This window comes from Bufo bufo, chromosome 11 (assembly GCF_905171765.1).
Source record: "Bufo bufo chromosome 11, aBufBuf1.1, whole genome shotgun sequence".
In the NCBI taxonomy this organism is placed as follows: Eukaryota; Metazoa; Chordata; class Amphibia; order Anura; family Bufonidae; genus Bufo; species Bufo bufo.
In genome coordinates this window covers 102,128,786-102,151,301 of record NC_053399.1, presented here as the reverse complement: position 1 = coordinate 102,151,301, position 22,516 = coordinate 102,128,786, and the positions used below count along the sequence as shown (strand labels likewise).

Below are 22,516 nucleotides of genomic sequence, written 5' to 3'. Positions count from 1 at the left end.
AGAGCTGCAGTCACTAACCAGCTGACGTTCTATACTAGAGCCACCTCCAGAGCTGCAGTCATTAACCCGCTGACGTCCTATACTAGAGCCACCTCCAGAGCTGCAGTCACTAACCAGCTGACGTCTTATACTAGAGCCACCTCCAGAGCTGCAGTCACTAACCAGCTGACGTCCTATACTGGAGCCACCTCCAGAGCTGCAGTCACTAACCAGCTGACGTCCTATACTAGAGCCACCTCCAGAGCTGCAGTCACTAACCGGCTGACATCTTATACACCAGTGCCCTCCAGAGCTGCAGTCACTAACCCCCCCCCCTCCGGCTGACCTCCAGCTAGTCCCCCCCTGCTGACCTCCAGCTAGTCCCCCCCCCCGCTGACCTCCAGCTAGTTCCCCCCCGCTGACCTCCAGCTAGGTCCCCCCCCACTGACCTCCAGCTAGTTCCCCCCCGCTGACCTCCAGCTCTAGTCCCCCCCCGCTGACCTCCAGCTAGGTCCCCCCCCGCTGACCTCCAGCTAGGTCCCCCCCCGCTGACCTCCAGCTAAGTCACCCACCCCCCACTGACCTCCAGCTAGTTCCCCCCCCGCTGACCTCCAGCTAGGTCCCCCCCACTGACCTCCAGCTAGGTCCCCCCCACCCCCCCGCTGACCTCCAGCTAGGTCCTCCCCACTGACCTCCAGCTAGGTCCCCCCCACCCCCCCGCTGACCTCCAGCTAGGTCCCCCCCACTAACCTCCAGTTAGGTCCCCCACCCCCGCTGACCTCCAGCTAGGTCCCCCCCACCCACCTGACCTCCAGCTAGGTCCCCCCCACCCCCCGCTGACCTCCAGCTAGGTCCCCCCCCCCCCCCCGCTGACCTCCAGCTAGGTCCCCCCCACCCCCCGCTGACCTCCAGCTAGGTCCCCCCCACCCCCCGCTGACCTCCAGCTAGGTCCCCCCCCCCCCCCGCTGACCTCCAGCTAGGTCCCCCCCACCCCCGCTGACCTCCAGCTAGGTCCACCCCCGCTGACCTCCAGCTAGGTCCACCCCCTGCTGACCTCCAGCTAGGTCCACCCCCTGCTGACCTCCAGCTAGGTCCCCCCCACCCCCTGCTGACCTCCAGCTAGGTCCCCCCCACCCCCGCTGACCTCCAGCTAGGTCCACCCCCGCTGACCTCCAGCTAGGTCCACCCCCTGCTGACCTCCAGCTAGGTCCACCCCCTGCTGACCTCCAGCTAGGTCCCCCCCACCCCCTGCTGACCTCCAGCTAGGTCCCCCCCACCCCCGCTGACCTCCAGCTAGGTCCACCCCCGCTGACCTCCAGCTAGGTCCACCCCCTGCTGACCTCCAGCTAGGTCCACCCCCTGCTGACCTCCAGCTAGGTCCACCCCCTGCTGACCTCCAGCTAGGTCCCCCCCACCCCCTGCTGACCTCCAGTTAGGTCCCCCCCGCTGACCTCCAGCTAGGTCCACCCCCGCTGACCTCCAGCTAGGTCCACCCCCTGCTGACCTCCAGCTAGGTCCACCCCCTGCTGACCTCCAGCTAGGTCCCCCCCACCCCCTGCTGACCTCCAGTTAGGTCCCCCCCGCTGACCTCCAGCTAGGTCCCCCCACCCTTCGCTGACCTCCAGTTAGGTTCCCACCCCCCGCTGACCTCCAGCTAGGTCCACCCCCCGCTGACCTCCAGCTAGGTCCCCCCCCCGCTGACCTCCAGCTAGGTCCCCCCCCCCGCTGACCTCCAGCTAGGTCCCCCCCCCCCCGCTGACCTCCAGCTAGGTCCCCCACTGACCGTTTGGTGGTGTCCTGCATGAACTGCTCCATCTCTGGGAAGGGTGAGACGATGCGGATGTACAGGGCCTGCAGCTTCTGCTCCGGATAGCGCCTGGTGGTGGAGATGAAGCAGAGCTGGGTGAGATCCTGGTGACCTCCGGGGACCCCCCCCCCCCCACTCACTCACCTCTGCACAGCAGCGTGATACAAGTGCAGCAGCGCGGTGCAGTCCTTCCCGCCATTGAATGCCACGCACACCTTCTCCAGGCCGTACTGGTCCAGAGCGCCTTCTATGGTCTGCAGTGCCAACCGAACCTTTTCTCCGAGGGGGGAACCTGACCAGATGGAGGGAATTAACCAGAGGAGAACCACCCCCATCATCTCCAGAGGAGAACCACCCCCATCATCTCCAGAGGAGGACCGCCCCCAGCATCTCCAGAGGAGGACCACCCCCAGCATCTCCAGAGGAGAACCACCCCCAGCATCTCCAAAGGTGGACCACCCCCAGCATCTCCAGAGGAGGACCACCCCCAGCATCTCCAGAGGAGAACCACCCCCAGCATCTCCAAAGGTGGACCGCCCCCAGCATCTCCAGAGGAGGGCCGCCCCCAGCGTCTCCGTGAGGAGGACCGCCCCCCAGCATCTCCAGAGGAGGACCGCCCCCATCATTTCCAGAGGAGGACCACCTCCATCATCTCCAGAGGAGGAGAAGCGCCTCCAAGATTATCTAAAAAGAAGGCCAGCTCCTGTGGGGCTGTCAGTGAATGGAAATATTCTTGTCTATATCCAGAAGCTAAAAACAGATCCCCAACTAGTAATTTTCACAGCGGAGGCTTTGTCACAATGTATTAGTCTAGACCGTCCTCTTGACACATCGGCAGGACCTATCTCTCCTGGGTAGTTTCATTACATATGTATTGTGTCTGCTCACAGACTGAATACGTTGTAACGAACCCTCAGCTGTGTGTGTAGGACTAGGTCCAAACAGGCCTTCAGCCTCCAGATGTAAAGCAGAAGGCTCCCATTCTTTGACAGCAGAAGGCGCTGGCCCTTTAATATATCAGGATGGGGGGAGTTATACAATAAACGAGCTACCTGACTGCGCCAGCTGGTACACCTCCGCCGCGGCCCGAGACACGGGGTCCCTGACGAAAGGCACGACCACGCCTGGGGGGAGGCGCTGGATGAGGAAGCTGTGGGCCTCCGCCAGCCGGGGCTCCGAGTCCGAGTCCAGGGTCAGCTGCACCCGGTAGTAGTTGTTGCCCCAGTCGGGGTAGGAGCCGAGGCTGACATGTCTCCGGTGGCGGGCGTTGGCTTCCTCTAAGACGGGCGCGATGGACACCTCGTCGGCGTTGACGTAGATCTGGAGGCAGTGGAAGTGCGTCTTGTTGTTGCGGAAGAGGTGGTCCAGGCCCTCCAGGGCGCGCTCCATCAGGGACGGGATGCCGGGGAACACGTAGACGTTGCGCACGCTGATGAGCGGATACTTGAAGCAGATGCCGGTGCGCTTGTCCGTCCCGTAGTGCAGGGTGGACGAGAGGGGGATGCGCGCCAGCTTCATCTCCGGGCACCAGGCCTCCGACTTCCCAAAGAACTTCTGCACCAGGGACACCAGCTCCGGGTGGGGGAAGACGTTCTCACCGAAGGCCTGCGCCACCGCCTCGAAGGTGACGTCATCGTGAGTGGGGCCGATCCCCCCGGAGGTCAGGACGTAGGTGAATCGGGAGGAGAAGGCCGCTATCTCCCCGGCAATGAGGTCCACATCATCCGGGATGACCGAAATCTGCTCCACCTTCACCCCGATGGAGCGCAGCTTCTTACACATGAAGAACGAGTTGGTGTCCTGGGTGTGGCCCTAAACAGAGGGGCCCAAAAGAAGATAATGACAGCGCGCCCCCCAATCTGTGGAATAGAATGCTACGACTACAGTGTAGACTGACACACAGCGGAAGTATCATGGTCACCTTGCACACGTCCCACAGTTCCCTGCACTGGGAGCCGGCTCATGCTGCTTCATGAATAGAATGCCTGCAGTGTATACTGACACACAAAGCCTCACCTTCAGGATCTCATCCCCGATGATGATGATGCCGGCGGTGACCGTCTGGCTGTCCGGCTCCCTGCACTCTGCGGAGGATGGCGGGCCGCCACAGCTACCGGAGGACATGACCAGATGAGTCTGCAGCCTCCCCAACCGGCAGACCTCTCTGCTGAGCCGCCACCCGCCTCTCACCCACATAAGCCGCCCGCCTCACCCACCACAATGGGCCCCTGCAACGAGAACCAGAGAGAACTGCGGGAGAACAAAGGGCCAAGGCCGGGGAGGGCTCTGTAACCCCTTCATCTCCAGGCACAGCACAGAGAGTGCACAGTCAGGCGGTATACAGGGATGTACAGGTGTATACTGCACAGGGGGTAATACAGGTGTATACTGCACAGGGGGTAATACAGGTGTATAATGTACAGGGGGTAATACAGGTGTATACTGCACAGGGGGTAATACAGGTGTATAATGTACAGGGGGTAATACAGGTGTATAATGTACAGGGGGTAATACAGGTGTATACTGCACAGGGGGTAATACAGGTGTATACTGCACAGCGGGTAATACAGGTGTATAATGTACAGCGGGTAATACAGGTGTATACTGCACAGGGGGTAATACAGGTGTATAATGTACAGGCGGTAATACAGGTGTATACTGCACAGGGGGTAATACAGGTGTATAATGTACAGGGGGTAATACAGGTGTATACTGCACAGGGGGTAATACAGGTGTATACTGCACAGGGGGTAATACAGGTGTATACTGCACAGGGGGTAATACAGGTGTATAATGTACAGGGGGTAATACAGGTGTATACTGCACAGGGGGTAATACAGGTGTATACTGCACAGGGGGTAATACAGGTGTATAATGCACAGGGGGTAATACAGGTGTATACTGCACAGGGGGTAATACAGGTGTATAATGTACAGGGGGTAATACAGGTGTATACTGCACAGGGGGTAATACAGGTGTATAATGTACAGGGGGTAATACAGGTGTATACTGCACAGGGGGTAATACAGGTGTATACTGCACAGCGGGTAATACAGGTGTATAATGTACAGCGGGTAATACAGGTGTATACTGCACAGGGGGTAATACAGGTGTATAATGTACAGGCGGTAATACAGGTGTATACTGCACAGGGGGTAATACAGGTGTATAATGTACAGGGGGTAATACAGGTGTATACTGCACAGGGGGTAATACAGGTGTATACTGCACAGGGGGTAATACAGGTGTATACTGCACAGGGGGTAATACAGGTGTATAATGTACAGGGGGTAATACAGGTGTATACTGCACAGGGGGTAATACAGGTGTATACTGCACAGGGGGTAATACAGGTGTATAATGCACAGGGGGTAATACAGGTGTATACTGCACAGGGGGTAATACAGGTGTATAATGTACAGGGGGTAATACAGGTGTATACTGCACAGGGGGTAATACAGGTGTATAATGTACAGGGGGTAATACAGGTGTATACTGCACAGGGGGTAATACAGGTGTATACTGCACAGGGGGTAATACAGGTGTATACTGCACAGCGGGTAATACAGGTGTATAATGTACAGGCGGTAATACAGGTGTATACTGCACAGGGGGTAATACAGGTGTATAATGTACAGGCGGTAATACAGGTGTATACTGCACAGGGGGTAATACAGGTGTATACTGCACAGGGGGTAATACAGGTGTATAATGTACAGGGGGTAATACAGGTGTATACTGCACAGGGGGTAATACAGGTGTATACTGCACAGGGGGTAATACAGGTGTATACTGCACAGCGGGTAATACAGGTGTATACTGCACAGGGGGTAATACAGGTGTATAATGTACAGCGGGTAATACAGGTGTATACTGCACAGGGGGTAATACAGGCGTATAATGTACAGGGGGTAATACAGGTGTATACTGCACAGCGGGTAATACAGGTGTATAATGTACAGGGGGTAATACAGGTGTATACTGCACAGGGGGTAATACAGGTGTATACTGCACAGCGGGTAATACAGGTGTATACTGCACAGGGGGTAATACAGGTGTATACTGCACAGCGGGTAATACAGGTGTATACTGCACAGGGGGTAATACAGGTGTATAATGTACAGGGGGTAATACAGGTGTATAATGTACAGGGGGTAATACAGGTGTATACTGCACAGCGGGTAATACAGGTGTATAATGTACAGGGGGTAATAAAGGTGTATACTGCACAGGGGGTAATACAGGCGTATAATGTACAGGGGGTAATACAGGTGTATAATGTACAGGGGGTAATACAGGTGTATACTGCACAGGGGGTAATACAGGTGTATACTGCACAGGGGGTAATACAGGTGTATACTGCACAGGGGGTAATACAGGTGTATACTGCACAGGGGGTAATACAGGTGTATACTGCACAGGGGGTAATACAGGTGTATAATGTACAGGGGGTAATACAGGTGTATACTGCACAGGGGGTAATACAGGTGTATACTGCACATGGGGTAATACAGGTGTATACTGCACAGGGGGTAATACAGGTGTATAATGTACAGGGGGTAATACAGGTGTATACTGCACAGGGGGTAATACAGGTGTATACTGCACAGGGGGTAATACAGGTGTATACTGCACAGGGGGTAATACAGGTGTATACTGCACAGGGGGTAATACAGGTGTATAATGTACAGGGGGTAATACAGGTGTATAATGTACAGCGGGTAATACAGGTGTATACTGCACAGGGGGTAATACAGGTGTATACTGCACAGCGGGTAATACAGGTGTATACTGCACAGGGGGTAATACAGGTGTATACTGCACAGGGGGTAATACAGGTGTATACTGCACAGGGGGTAATACAGGTGTATACTGCACAGGGGGTAATACAGGTGTATACTGCACAGCGGGTAATACAGGTGTATACTGCACAGGGGGTAATACAGGTGTATACTGCACAGGGGGTAATACAGGTGTATACTGCACAGGGGGTAATACAGGTGTATAATGTACAGGGGGTAATACAGGTGTATACTGCACAGGGGGTAATACAGGTGTATAATGTACAGCGGGTAATACAGGTGTATACTGCACAGGGGGTAATACAGGTGTATACTGCACAGGGGGTAATACAGGTGTATACTGCACAGCGGGTAATACAGGTGTATAATGTACAGGGGGTAATAAAGGTGTATACTGCACAGGGGGTAATACAGGTGTATACTGCACAGCGGGTAATACAGGTGTATAATGTACAGGGGGTAATACAGGTGTATAATGTACAGGGGGTAATACAGGTGTATAATGTACAGGGGGTAATACAGGTGTATACTGCACAGGGGGTAATACAGGTGTATACTGCACAGCGGGTAATACAGGTGTATAATGTACAGGGGGTAATACAGGTGTATACTGCACAGGGGGTAATACAGGTGTATACTGCACAGGGGGTAATACAGGTGTATAATGTACAGGGGGTAATACAGGTGTATAATGTACAGCGGGTAATACAGGTGTATACTGCACAGGGGGTAATACAGGTGTATACTGCACAGGGGGTAATACAGGTGTATACTGCACAGCGGGTAATACAGGTGTATACTGCACAGGGGGTAATACAGGTGTATACTGCACAGCGGGTAATACAGGTGTATAATGTACAGCGGGTAATACAGGTGTATACTGCACAGGGGGTAATACAGGTGTATAATGTACAGGGGGTAATACAGGTGTATACTGCACAGGGGGTAATACAGGTGTATACTGCACAGGGGGTAATACAGGTGTATAATGTACAGGGGGTAATACAGGTGTATACTGCACAGGGGGTAATACAGGTGTATACTGCACAGGGGGTAATACAGGTGTATACTGCACAGGGGGTAATACAGGTGTATACTGCACAGCGGGTAATACAGGTGTATAATGTACAGGGGGTAATACAGGTGTATAATGTACAGGGGGTAATACAGGTGTATACTGCACAGGGGGTAATACAGGTGTATACTGCACAGGGGGTAATACAGGTGTATAATGTACAGGGGGTAATACAGGTGTATACTGCACAGCGGGTAATACAGGTGTATAATGTACAGGGGGTAATACAGGTGTATACTGCACAGGGGGTAATACAGGTGTATACTGCACAGGGGGTAATACAGGTGTATAATGTACAGCGGGTAATACAGGTGTATACTGCACAGGGGGTAATACAGGTGTATAATGTACAGGGGGTAATAAAGGTGTATAATGTACAGGGGGTAATACAGGTGTATAATGTACAGGGGGTAATACAGGTGTATAATGTACAGGGGGTAATACAGGTGTATACTGCACAGCGGGTAATACAGGTGTATAATGTACAGGGGGTAATAAAGGTGTATAATGTACAGGGGGTAATACAGGTGTATAATGTACAGGGGGTAATACAGGTGTATAATGTACAGGGGGTAATACAGGTGTATAATGTACAGGGGGTAATACAGGTGTATACCGCACAGGGGGTAATACAGGTGTATACTGCACAGCGGGTAATACAGGTGTATAATGTACAGGGGGTAATACAGGTGTATACTGCACAGGGGGTAATACAGGTGTATAATGTACAGCGGGTAATACAGGTGTATAATGTACAGGGGGTAATACAGGTGTATACTGCACAGGGGGTAATACAGGTGTATACTGCACAGGGGGTAATACAGGTGTATAATGTACAGGGGGTAATACAGGCGTATACTGCACAGGGGGTAATACAGGTGTATACTGCACAGGGGGTAATACAGGTGTATACTGCACAGGGGGTAATACAGGTGTATACTGCACAGGGGGTAATACAGGTGTATACTGCACAGGGGGTAATACAGGTGTATACTGCACAGGGGGTAATACAGGTGTATAATGTACAGGGGGTAATACAGGTGTATACTGCACAGGGGGTAATACAGGTGTATACTGCACAGGGGGTAATACAGGTGTATAATGTACAGGGGGTAATACAGGTGTATAATGTACAGGGGGTAATACAGGCGTATACTGCACAGGGGGTAATACAGGTGTATAATGTACAGGCGGTAATACAGGTGTATAATGTACAGGGGGTAATACAGGTGTATACTGCACAGGGGGTAATACAGGTGTATAATGTACAGGGGGTAATACAGGTGTATACTGCACAGGGGGTAATACAGGTGTATACTGCACAGCGGGTAATACAGGTGTATAATGTACAGGGGGTAATACAGGTGTATAATGTACAGGGGGTAATACAGGTGTATAATGTACAGGGGGTAATACAGGTGTATAATGTACAGGGGGTAATACAGGTGTATAATGTACAGCGGGTAATACAGGTGTATACTGCACAGGGGGTAATACAGGTGTATACTGCACAGGGGGTAATACAGGTGTATAATGTACAGGCGGTAATACAGGTGTATAATGCACAGGGGGTAATACAGGTGTATAATGTACAGGGGGTAATACAGGTGTATACTGCACAGGGGGTAATACAGGTGTATACTGCACAGGGGGTAATACAGGTGTATACTGCACAGGGGGTAATACAGGTGTATAATGCACAGGGGGTAATACAGGTGTATACTGCACAGGGGGTAATACAGGTGTATAATGTACAGGCGGTAATACAGGTGTATACTGCACAGCGGGTAATACAGGTGTATACTGCACAGCGGGTAATACAGGTGTATAATGTACAGGGGGTAATACAGGTGTATACTGCACAGGGGGTAATACAGGTGTATACTGCACAGGGGGTAATACAGGTGTATACTGCACAGGGGGTAATACAGGTGTATACTGCACAGGGGGTAATACAGGTGTATAATGTACAGGGGGTAATACAGGTGTATAATGTACAGGGGGTAATACAGGTGTATACTGCACAGGGGGTAATACAGGTGTATAATGTACAGGGGGTAATACAGGTGTATACTGCACAGGGGGTAATACAGGTGTATAGTGCACAGCGGGTAATACAGGTGTATACTGCACAGGGGGTAATACAGGTGTATACTGCACAGGGGGTAATACAGGTGTATACTGCACAGCGGGTAATACAGGTGTATACTGCACAGGGGGTAATACAGGTGTATACTGCACAGGGGGTAATACAGGTGTATACTGCACAGGGGGTAATACAGGTGTATAATGTACAGCGGGTAATACAGGTGTATAATGTACAGCGGGTAATACAGGTGTATAATGTACAGGGGGTAATACAGGTGTATACTGCACAGGGGGTAATACAGGTGTATACTGCACAGGGGGTAATACAGGTGTATACTGCACAGGGGGTAATACAGGTGTATACTGCACAGGGGGTAATACAGGTGTATAATGTACAGGGGGTAATACAGGTGTATAATGTACAGGGGGTAATACAGGTGTATACTGCACAGGGGGTAATACAGGTGTATAATGTACAGGGGGTAATACAGGTGTATACTGCACAGGGGGTAATACAGGTGTATACTGCACAGGGGGTAATACAGGTGTATACTGCACAGGGGGTAATACAGGTGTATACTGCACAGCGGGTAATACAGGTGTATACTGCACAGGGGGTAATACAGGTGTATAATGTACAGGGGGTAATACAGGCGTATACTGCACAGGGGGTAATACAGGTGTATAATGTACAGGGGGTAATACAGGTGTATACTGCACAGGGGGTAATACAGGTGTATAAAGTACAGGGGGTAATACAGGTGTATAATGTACAGGGGGTAATACAGGTGTATAATGTACAGGGGGTAATACAGGCGTATACTGCACAGGGGGTAATACAGGTGTATAAAGTACAGGGGGTAATACAGGTGTATAATGTACAGGGGGTAATACAGGTGTATAATGTACAGGGGGTAATACAGGCGTATACTGCACAGGGGGTAATACAGGCGTATAATGTTCAGGGGGTAATACAGGCGTATACTGCACAGGGGGTAATACAGGTGTATAATGCACAGGGGGTAATACAGGTGTATAATGCACAGGGGGTAATACAGGTGTATAATGCACAGGGGGTAATACAGGTGTATACTGCACAGGGGGTAATACAGGTGTATAATGTACAGGGGGTAATACAGGTGTATAATGTACAGGCGGTAATACAGGTGTATAATGTACAGGGGGTAATACAGGTGTATACTGCACATGGGGTAATACAGGTGTATAATGTACAGGGGGTAATACAGGTGTATAAAGTACAGGGGGTAATACAGGTGTATACTGCACAGGCGGTAATACAGGCGTATAATGTACAGGCGGTAATACAGGCGTATAATGCACAGGGGGTAATACAGGTGTATACTGCACAGGCGGTAATACAGGCGTATAATGTACAGGCGGTAATACAGGCGTATAATGTACAGGCGGTAATACAGGTGTATAATGTACAGGGGGTAATACAGGTGTATAATGTACAGGCGGTAATACAGGTGTATAATGTACAGGGGGTAATACAGGTGTATACAGTACAGGGGGTAATACAGGTGTATAATGTACAGGCGGTAATAGAGGTGTATAAAGTACAGGGGGTAATACAGGTGTATAAAGTACAGGGGGTAATACAGGTGTATAAAGTACAGGCGGTAATACAGGCGTATAATGTAATATATCATGTACAGGGTGTAATATACAGTAGAGGTGTAATATCTCATGTACAGGGTGTAATATCTCATGTACAGGGTGTAATATACAGTAGAGGTGTAATATATCATGTACAGGGTGTAATATACAGTAGAGGTGTAATATACAGTAGAGGCGTAATATATCATGTACAGGGTGTAATATACAGTAGAGGTGTAATATACAGTAGAGGTGTAATATATCATGTACAGGGTGTAATATACAGTAGAGGTGTAATATATCATGTACAGGGTGTAATATACAGTAGAGGTGTAATATCTCATGTACAGGGTGTAATATCTCATGTACAGGGTGTAATATACAGTAGAGGTGTAATATATCATGTACAGGGTGTAATATACAGTAGAGGTGTAATATACAGTAGAGGCGTAATATATCATGTACAGGGTGTAATATACAGTAGAGGTGTAATATACAGTAGAGGTGTAATATATCATGTACAGGGTGTAATATACAGTAGAGGTGTAATATCTCATGTACAGGGTGTAAAATACAGTAGAGGTGTAATATCTCATGTACAGGGTGTAATATACAGTAGAGGTGTAATATCTCATGTACAGGGTGTAATATACAGTAGAGGTGTAATATCTCATGTACAGGGTGTAATATACAGTAGAGGTGTAATATCTCATGTACAGGGTGTAATATACAGTAGAGGTGTAATATCTCATGTACAGGGTGTAATATACAGTAGAGGTGTAATATCTCATGTACAGGGTGTAATATACAGTAGAGGTGTAATATCTCATGTACAGGGTGTAATAAACAGTAGAGGTGTAATATCTCATGTACAGGGTGTAATATACAGTAGAGGTGTAATATCTCATGTACAGGGTGTAATATACAGTAGAGGTGTAATATCTCATGTACAGGGTGTAATATACAGTAGAGGTGTAATATACAGTAGAGGTGTAATATCTCATGTACAGGGTGTAATATACAGTAGAGGTGTAATATACAGTAGAGGTGTAATATCTCATGTACAGGGTGTAATATACAGTAGAGGTGTAATATCTCATGTACAGGGTGTAATATACAGTAGAGGTGTAATATCTCATGTACAGGGTGTAATATACAGTAGAGGTGTAATATCTCATGTACAAGGTGTAATATACAGTAGAGGTGTAATATCTCATGTACAGGGTGTAATATACAGTAGAGGTGTAATATCTCATGTACAGGGTGTAATATACAGTAGAGGTGTAATATCTCATGTACAGGGTGTAATATACAGTAGAGGTGTAATATCTCATGTACAGGGTGTAATATACAGTAGAGGTGTAATATCTCATGTACAGGGTGTAATATACAGTAGAGGTGTAATATCTCATGTACAGGGTGTAATAAACAGTAGAGGTGTAATATATCATGTACAGGGTGTAATATACAGTAGGGTGTAATATCTCATGTACAGGGTGTAATATACAGTAGAGGTGTAATATCTCATGTACAGGGTGTAATATACAGTAGAGGTGTAATATATCATGTACAGGGTGTAATATACAGTAGAGGTGTAATATCTCATGTACAGGGTGTAATATACAGTAGAGGTGTAATATATCATGTACAGGGTGTAATATACAGTAGAGGTGTAATATACAGTAGAGGTGTAATATATCATGTACAGGGTGTAATATACAGTAGAGGTGTAATATCTCATGTACAGGGTGTAATATACAGTAGAGGTGTAATATCTCATGTACAAGGTGTAATATACAGTAGAGGTGTAATATCTCATGTACAGGGTGTAATATACAGTAGAGGTGTAATATCTCATGTACAGGGTGTAATATACAGTAGAGGTGTAATATCTCATGTACAGGGTGTAATATACAGTAGAGGTGTAATATCTCATGTACAGGGTGTAATATACAGTAGATGTGTAATATATCATGTACAGGGTGTAATATACAGTAGAGGTGTAATATCTCATGTACAGGGTGTAATATACAGTAGAGGTGTAATATCTCATGTACAGGGTGTAATATACAGTAGAGGTGTAATATCTCATGTACAGGGTGTAATATACAGTAGAGGTGTAATATCTCATGTACAGGGTGTAATATACAGTAGAGGTGTAATATATCATGTACAGGGTGTAATATACAGTAGAGGTGTAATATATCATGTACAGGGTGTAATATACAGTAGAGGTGTAATATCTCATGTACAGGGTGTAATATACAGTAGAGGTGTAATATCTCATGTACAGGGTGTAATATACAGTAGAGGTGTAATATCTCATGTACAGGGTGTAATATACAGTAGAGGTGTAATATCTTATGTACAGGTTGTAATATACAGTAGAGGTGTAATATATCATGTACAGGGTGTAATATACAGTAGAGGTGTAATATACAGTAGAGGTGTAATATACAGTAGAGGTGTAATATCTCATGTACAGGGTGTAATATACAGTAGAGGTGTAATATATCATGTACAGGGTGTAATATACAGTAGAGGTGTAATATATCATGTACAGGGTGTAATATACAGTAGAGGTGTAATATCTCATGTACAGGGTGTAATATACAGTAGAGGTGTAATATCTCATGTACAGGGTGTAATATACAGTAGAGGTGTAATATCTCATGTACAGGGTGTAATATACAGTAGAGGTGTAATATCTCATGTACAGGGTGTAATATACAGTAGAGGTGTAATATCTCATGTACAGGGTGTAATATACAGTAGAGGTGTAATATCTCATGTACAGGGTGTAATATACAGTAGAGGTGTAATATATCATGTACAGGGTGTAATATACAGTAGAGGTGTAATATCTCATGTACAGGGTGTAATATACAGTAGAGGTGTAATATATCATGTACAGGGTGTAATATACAGTAGAGGTGTAATATACAGTAGAGGTGTAATATCTCATGTACAGGGTGTAATATACAGTAGAGGTGTAATATCTCATGTACAGGGTGTAATATACAGTAGAGGTGTAATATACAGTAGAGGTGTAATATCTCATGTACAGGGTGTAATATACAGTAGAGGTGTAATATCTCATGTACAGGGTGTAATATACAGTAGAGGTGTAATATCTCATGTACAGGGTGTAATATACAGTAGAGGTGTAATATCTCATGTACAAGGTGTAATATACAGTAGAGGTGTAATATCTCATGTATAGGGTGTAATATACAGTAGAGGTGTAATATCTCATGTACAGGGTGTAATATACAGTAGAGGTGTAATATCTCATGTACAGGGTGTAATATACAGTAGAGGTGTAATATATCATGTACAGGGTGTAATATACAGTAGAGGTGTAATATCTCATGTACAGGGTGTAATATACAGTAGAGGTGTAATATATCATGTACAGGGTGTAATATACAGTAGAGGTGTAATATACAGTAGAGGTGTAATATCTCATGTACAGGGTGTAATATACAGTAGAGGTGTAATATCTCATGTACAGGGTGTAATATACAGTAGAGGTGTAATATACAGTAGAGGTGTAATATCTCATGTACAGGGTGTAATATACAGTAGAGGTGTAATATCTCATGTACAGGGTGTAATATACAGTAGAGGTGTAATATATCATGTACAGGGTGTAATATACAGTAGAGGTGTAATATCTCATGTACAGGGTGTAATATACAGTAGAGGTGTAATATACAGTAGAGGTGTAATATCTCATGTACAGGGTGTAATATACAGTAGAGGTGTAATATCTCATGTACAGGGTGTAATATACAGTAGAGGTGTAATATCTCATGTACAGGGTGTAATATACAGTAGAGGTGTAATATATCATGTACAGGGTGTAATATACAGTAGAGGTGTAATATCTCATGTACAGGGTGTAATATACAGTAGAGGTGTAATATCTCATGTACAGGGTGTAATATACAGTAGAGGTGTAATATCTCATGTACAGGGTGTAATATACAGTAGAGGTGTAATATCTCATGTACAGGGTGTAATATACAGTAGAGGTGTAATATCTCATGTACAGGGTGTTGTGGCGAAACCAACCTCGCCACTGGGCTTTGGAGAGGACTGGCTGCTGGCCTCCTGCCCCAGGATTATGGGCCCTATCATCAGCCCATGCAAAACTTAAGCTCCATGGCAATTGAACTGTATGTGTGTGGTCTGAGCGCCATTCAATAATATGCGCTCAGACCTAAGCTATCTGGGGATATGTTGCATGTCTTTATTTTATGTAGTAAATGTAACCTTGTGTATTTTATTGTATTTTATGTCTTTTTGCAACCATGTGCTCAATGGAGTCTGCCTCTATCCCTGGATATAATTTAATTATTTCCCATTGTCTCCAGGAAAGAGGGCTCTGTAAAACTGGTTTGAGCCAGATAGCCATGTGCCAGCCTGGGCCCAAAAGATATTTTACTAACTTTTGAACCCCTGGTCTGATTCATGCTATTTTTTAATATGTTGTTCCCCTGAATGGATTGATTGCGAATATGTAATTTTTATGTGAATGTGATGTATGGTTTTAGAGTTATGAAAGTTGGGTAGAAAGTATGTTTAACTGTATGTATAATTGAGTCTCCTCTCAGGATAAGGGGAGGGAATATGCTGGGTGTGTTTCTTTTGTCCCATTGTGTGTTTAAAATGGTGATGTCTGTTCTGTTGTCCTCACATGTGTATTGGCGATCTCCTTTTGTCCTCAGAGATAATTGGATTGCTCTTCAGGTTGTCTGGACAGAGAGGAGGAAACCATGATGCATTGTGGGGATATGTTGTCCTATGTTACAGTCTTCATTCTGGTCCTCTGGGGGCGTGAACGATTGGTTGCTGTAGTTACATTGTATGTCTTGTAATATACTGATTGGTTGTATTTAAAACCCCTGTGGGCAGTACTATGTTTGTTTTTTGTGAATAAAAGAGGCTGTACTTCAAGTACAGTCAGACCACTGCTTGACCCTCAAAACGGAGCCTTGTCTCGTTATTGGGGGGATCCGCTGTATGCTGTTAGAAGACCGATTGCCAGGATTGTATGCTTTTCCTGTTCGTCTGCTAGCAGCTATTCGTGAGGTTCCAGTTTGGAGTGCTGTTTTGTATCCAGTTCGGGAGGTTGGTGTCCTGCAGTAGCTGTGCCTGTCTCTCAGAAAGGGGCTTATCGCCTAAACGGATTTTAAACCCCTTGTCTGCTGAAACGGTCCGTTACATTGGTGGCAGCAGTGGGATCGTTCCTACAGCCCAGAAGGACAGCTACAGAGAAACATCATTCCCTGGAATTACAATTTGAGGGCAACGCATGTCCCAGTACAGCGACCCTGACAGCACCAGAATGGAAACAGCAGTGGAGTACGATGAGGGTGTCATGGATGACCGAGATGCAGTCCGCAAAGGCATCTGGTACCAGGTACTGGGTATTGTGGAGTATATGCAGGACAAGAGACTCCCCACGGAAGACCAGCGGTTGCGGAAGCGAGTAGCCCTGCGGATGCCCTTCCTGGGAGAGCAGCCCCGGGAGGAATGGGTGAAGGAATTGGAACTCCTAGCATGGCGGGAGCTGTGGCTGGAAGATGCCTACCAGGCGCTCTGGTGGTATGGGGCACAGTACCTACCCAGGACAGCTGAGCATGACAAGCCGGAGGGAGAGGAGTTTGATGGTCCTGGCTTGTTATGGGAGACTTTTTCAGAGCTGGAGTTTGGGAGCCCTACACAAGCCCGGTTCCATGATCTCTTGGAATGGAGGGAGAGCAGGTATGACTGGGACGACACTCATGAGATTGAGCAGGACCTGGTCCACCTGGTGACCCGGGAGATGGAGCTGGAACAGGGCTACCAGCAGCTGTTCCACGCCAGTGAGAAGGCTCAGCAGGACAGTAAGGTGACAGACCCAGTCTCCATTCCCCAGCGGCAGTGTGAATTGCAGGGAATTGGGAGCCCAGTCTCCATTCCCCAGCGCCAGTGTGAAGTGCAGGGAGAGGAGAGCAGCGTCCTCCCTCCTCAGCGGCAGGCGGAGTTACAGGGGGCAGAGGTAGTTGTTCCTGCCCCCCAGCAGCAGCATGATTCTTTGGGAATTGGGAGCCCAGTCTCCTTTCCCCAGCAGCAGGTGGAGTTACAGGGGGCAGAGACAGTCGGTCCTGTCCCCCAGCGGCAGAGTGTCCAGCAGGGAATAGAGAGCCCAGTCTCCTTTCCCCAGCAGCAGGTGGAGTTACAGGGGGCAGAGACAGTCGGTCCTGTCCCCCAGCGGCAGAGTGTCCAGCAGGGAATAGAGAGCCCAGTCTCCTTTCCCCAGCAGCAGGACACTGTATTGGGAGCGGAGACGGTCGGTCGCCCTCCCCAGCGGCTGGAAGTATGTATGGGAGAGGAGCTCGTTACCCCCTCTCCCCAGCGGCAGCTTAACGCACCAGGGGGAGACAGTAAGCCCCACAACAGTGCAGATGGGACCGTGGTCTCTGCACTTACAGCACAGGGGGTAGGGACAGTCGGTCTCCCCCTCCAACAACCAGGCTCCAACCAGGCTTCTTCCGTGGTAGCGCTGGCACCAGGGCAGAGTACCGCTGATACCTGCCCACAAAGCAACCCCCACTCCAAGCCAGGGAGCAACACAGAGACCGGGAGTACCAGCTTCCAACATAACCTTGGTGGACTCACTGGACAGAGACAGGCTACTAAGTCAACAGGTCCAGTATTGGGTTGTGGGTGGGCTGCCAGACTAACTCAGGTACCGACCGGCGTGAGGTCAGGTACCTGGTTAGTCTTCCCTGGGGGGGGGGAGATGTGTGGCGAAACCAACCTCGCCACTGGGCTTTGGAGAGGACTGGCTGCTGGCCTCTTGCCCCAGGATTATGGGCCCTATCATCAGCCCATGCAAAACTTAAGCTCCATGGCAATTGAACTGTATGTGTGTGGTCTGAGCGCCATTCAATAATATGCGCTCAGACCTAAGCTATCTGGGGATATGTTGCATGTCTTTATTTTATGTAGTAAATGTAACCTTGTGTATTTTATTGTATTTTATGTCTTTTTGCAACCATGTGCTCAATGGAGTCTGCCTCTATCCCTGGATATAATTTAATTATTTCCCATTGTCTCCAGGAAAGAGGGCTCTGTAAAACTGGTTTGAGCCAGATAGCCATGTGCCAGCCAGGGCCCAAAAGATATTTTACTAACTTTTGAACCCCTGGTCTGATTCATGCTATTTTTTAATATGTTGTTCCCCTGAATGGATTGATTGCGAATATGTAATTTTTATGTGAATGTGATGTATGGTTTTAGAGTTATGAAAGTTGGGTAGAAAGTATGTTTAACTGTATGTATAATTGAGTCTCCTCTCAGGATAAGGGGAGGGAATATGCTGGGTGTGTTTCTTTTGTCCCATTGTGTGTTTAAAATGGTGATGTCTGTTCTGTTGTCCTCACATGTGTATTGGCGATCTCCTTTTGTCCTCAGAGATAATTGGATTGCTCTTCAGGTTGTCTGGACAGAGAGGAGGAAACCATGATGCATTGTGGGGATATGTTGTCCTATGTTACAGTCTTCATTCTGGTCCTCTGGGGGCGTGAACGATTGGTTGCTGTAGTTACATTGTATGTCTTGTAATATACTGATTGGTTGTATTTAAAACCCCTGTGGGCAGTACTATGTTTGTTTTTTGTGAATAAAAGAGGCTGTACTTCAAGTACAGTCAGACCACTGCTTGACCCTCAAAACGGAGCCTTGTCTCGTTATTGGGGGGATCCGCTGTATGCTGTTAGAAGACCGATTGCCAGGATTGTATGCTTTTCCTGTTCGTCTGCTAGCAGCTATTCGTGAGGTTCCAGTTTGGAGTGCTGTTTTGTATCCAGTTCGGGAGGTTGGTGTCCTGCAGTAGCTGTGCCTGTCTCTCAGAAAGGGGCTTATCGCCTAAACGGATTTTAAACCCCTTGTCTGCTGAAACGGTCCGTTACAGGTGTAATATACAGTAGAGGTGTAATATATCATGTACAGGGTGTAATATACAGTAGAGGTGTAATATACAGTAGAGGTGTAATATACAGTAGAGGTGTAATATCTCATGTACAGGGTGTAATATACAGTAGAGGTGTAATATATCATGTACAGGGTGTAATATACAGTAGAGGTGTAATATATCATGTACAGGGTGTAATATACAGTAGAGGTGTAATATCTCATGTACAGGGTGTAATATACAGTAGAGGTGTAATATCTCATGTACAGGGTGTAATATACAGTAGAGGTGTAATATCTCATGTACAGGGTGTAATATACAGTAGAGGTGTAATATCTCATGTACAGGGTGTAATATACAGTAGAGGTGTAATATATCATGTACAGGGTGTAATATACAGTAGAGGTGTAATATCTCATGTACAGGGTGTAATATACAGTAGAGGTGTAATATATCATGTACAGGGTGTAATATACAGTAGAGGTGTAATATACAGTAGAGGTGTAATATCTCATGTACAGGGTGTAATATACAGTAGAGGTGTAATATACAGTAGAGGTGTAATATCTCATGTACAGGGTGTAATATACAGTAGAGGTGTAATATCTCATGTACAGGGTGTAATATACAGTAGAGGTGTAATATCTCATGTACAGGGTGTAATATACAGTAGAGGTGTAATATCTCATGTACAAGGTGTAATATACAGTAGAGGTGTAATATCTCATGTACAGGGTGTAATATACAGTAGAGGTGTAATATATCATGTACAGGGTGTAATATACAGTAGAGGTGTAATATCTCATGTACAGGGTGTAATATACAGTAGAGGTGTAATATCTCATGTACAGGGTGTAATATACAGTAGAGGTGTAATATCTCATGTACAGGGTGTAATATACAGTAGAGGTGTAATATCTCATGTACAGGGTGTAATATACAGTAGAGGTGTAATATCTCATGTACAGGGTGTAATATACAGTAGGGTGTAATATATCATGTACAGGGTGTAATATACAGTAGAGGTGTAATATATCATGTACAGGGTGTAATATACAGTAGAGGTGTAATATATCATGTACAGGGTGTAATATACAGTAGAGGTGTAATATCTCATGTACAGGGTGTAATATACAGTAGAGGTGTAATATCTCATGTACAGGGTGTAATATACAGTAGAGGTGTAATATCTCATGTACAGGGTGTAATATACAGTAGAGGTGTAATATATCATGTACAGGGTGTAATATACAGTAGAGGTGTAATATACAGTAGAGGTGTAATATCTCATGTACAGGGTGTAATATACAGTAGAGGTGTAATATCTCATGTACAGGGTGTAATATACAGTAGAGGTGTAATATATCATGTACAGGGTGTAATATACAGTAGAGGTGTAATATACAGTAGAGGTGTAATATCTCATGTACAGGGTGTAATATACAGTAGGGTGTAATATCTCATGTACAAGGTGTAATATACAGTAGAGGTGTAATATACAGTAGAGGTGTAATATCTCATGTACAGGGTGTAATATACAGTAGAGGTGTAATATCTCATGTACAGGGTGTAATATACAGTAGAGGTGTAATATATCATGTACAGGGTGTAATATACAGTAGAGGTGTAATATCTCATGTACAGGGTGTAATATACAGTAGAGGTGTAATATCTCATGTACAGGGTGTAATATACAGTAGAGGTGTAATATCTCATGTACAGGGTGTAATATACAGTAGAGGTGTAATATATCATGTACAGGGTGTAATATACAGTAGAGGTGTAATATCTCATGTACAGGGTGTAATATACAGTAGAGGTGTAATATACAGTAGAGGTGTAATATACAGTAGAGGTGTAATATATCATGTACAGGGTGTAATATACAGTAGAGGTGTAATATACAGTAGAGGTGTAATATCTCATGTACAGGGTGTAATATACAGTAGAGGTGTAATATCTCATGTACAGGGTGTAATATACAGTAGAGGTGTAATATCTCATGTACAGGGTGTAATATACAGTAGAGGTGTAATATCTCATGTACAGGGTGTAATATACAGTAGAGGTGTAATATCTCATGTACAAGGTGTAATATACAGTAGAGGTGTAATATACAGTAGAGGTGTAATATACAGTAGAGGTGTAATATCTCATGTACAGGGTGTAATATACAGTAGAGGTGTAATATCTCATGTACAGGGTGTAATATACAGTAGAGGTGTAATATCTCATGTACAGGGTGTAATATACAGTAGAGGTGTAATATCTCATGTACAGGGTGTAATATACAGTAGAGGTGTAATATATCATGTACAAGGTGTAATATACAGTAGAGGTGTAATATCTCATGTACAGGGTGTAATATACAGCAGTAGTAGAAGATATAAGGCGCAGGGTGAACCGCACGGTGTGCACAGGGGCAGCTCTATTGCGGTGCCGCTCACACGACCCCTCACCTGGTTCCGCGATCCTTGTGGAATGGTAGATGCTAGAGTGGAGTTGCTAGAAGGAGGTCTGTGACGTCACTGGTCACTGGTCACATGCTCCTTCATGGTCACATGACCAAATGTGGGAAGTGCTGACAAACCCCGACTGCAGCAGCTTGTGGAAGGAGGGGGAGGAGCCTGAGAGCTGCCCAGTGAGGGAGGAGGGGCTGCTGGAGTACACGGAGCTTCACGGGGAGCAGGGGCGGGGCTAGGGGAGGAGCAGGGGCGGGGCGGCATGGAGCTCATATATGAGGGGGGGCAGGTGGAGCACTCGGGGCAGTGGGGTGAAGTGGGGTGGAATCTGCTGCAGGGAACCTGTCCTGTGGATATTTGATTATAATCTAATTCTATACAATCATTAACTAGTAAACAGTGCCTTAGATGTATCACTCACTGGTGTGACCTCATAATATACACACAGAGATGCCGCATGCTAATGAGCTGATTGGAGTCCAGCGTGATGTCACTGAGTCCAGCGTGATGTCATTGAGTCCAGCGTATATGTAATTCAGAGCTATAGCCACTCCCCCACCCACCTGCTGCTGGTTCCTATGGAAACAAACTGTCACTCAGCAGCAGGTGGGCGGGGAGAGTCAGGAGCTCATGAATATTCAGATTGACCGGGTCAGTTACAGACAGTGACCGGCGTTGTGCTGAGAGGATCAGGGACTTGTACGTCTGGAATGTGGC

The 22,516-nt window shown here is 46.7% G+C and overlaps 1 protein-coding gene across 1 annotated transcript in view; it reads right to left on the bottom strand.

Annotated features, from left to right (window-relative positions):
• Positions 1–21,865, bottom strand: part of FLAD1 (flavin adenine dinucleotide synthetase 1) — a 33,971-nt gene extending 12,106 nt beyond the window's left edge. The window contains exons 1-5 of the mRNA XM_040411888.1: positions 21,797–21,865; positions 3,803–4,014; positions 2,839–3,598; positions 1,931–2,078; positions 1,763–1,855 (exon numbers count right to left, since the gene is read on the bottom strand). Coding sequence (XP_040267822.1) covers positions 1,763–1,855; positions 1,931–2,078; positions 2,839–3,598; positions 3,803–3,982 — 1,181 coding nt within the window. The 5' untranslated portion in view covers positions 3,983–4,014; positions 21,797–21,865. The remainder of the gene's footprint in view (positions 1–1,762; positions 1,856–1,930; positions 2,079–2,838; positions 3,599–3,802; positions 4,015–21,796) is intronic.
• Between the last annotated feature and the right edge of the window lie 651 nt (positions 21,866–22,516).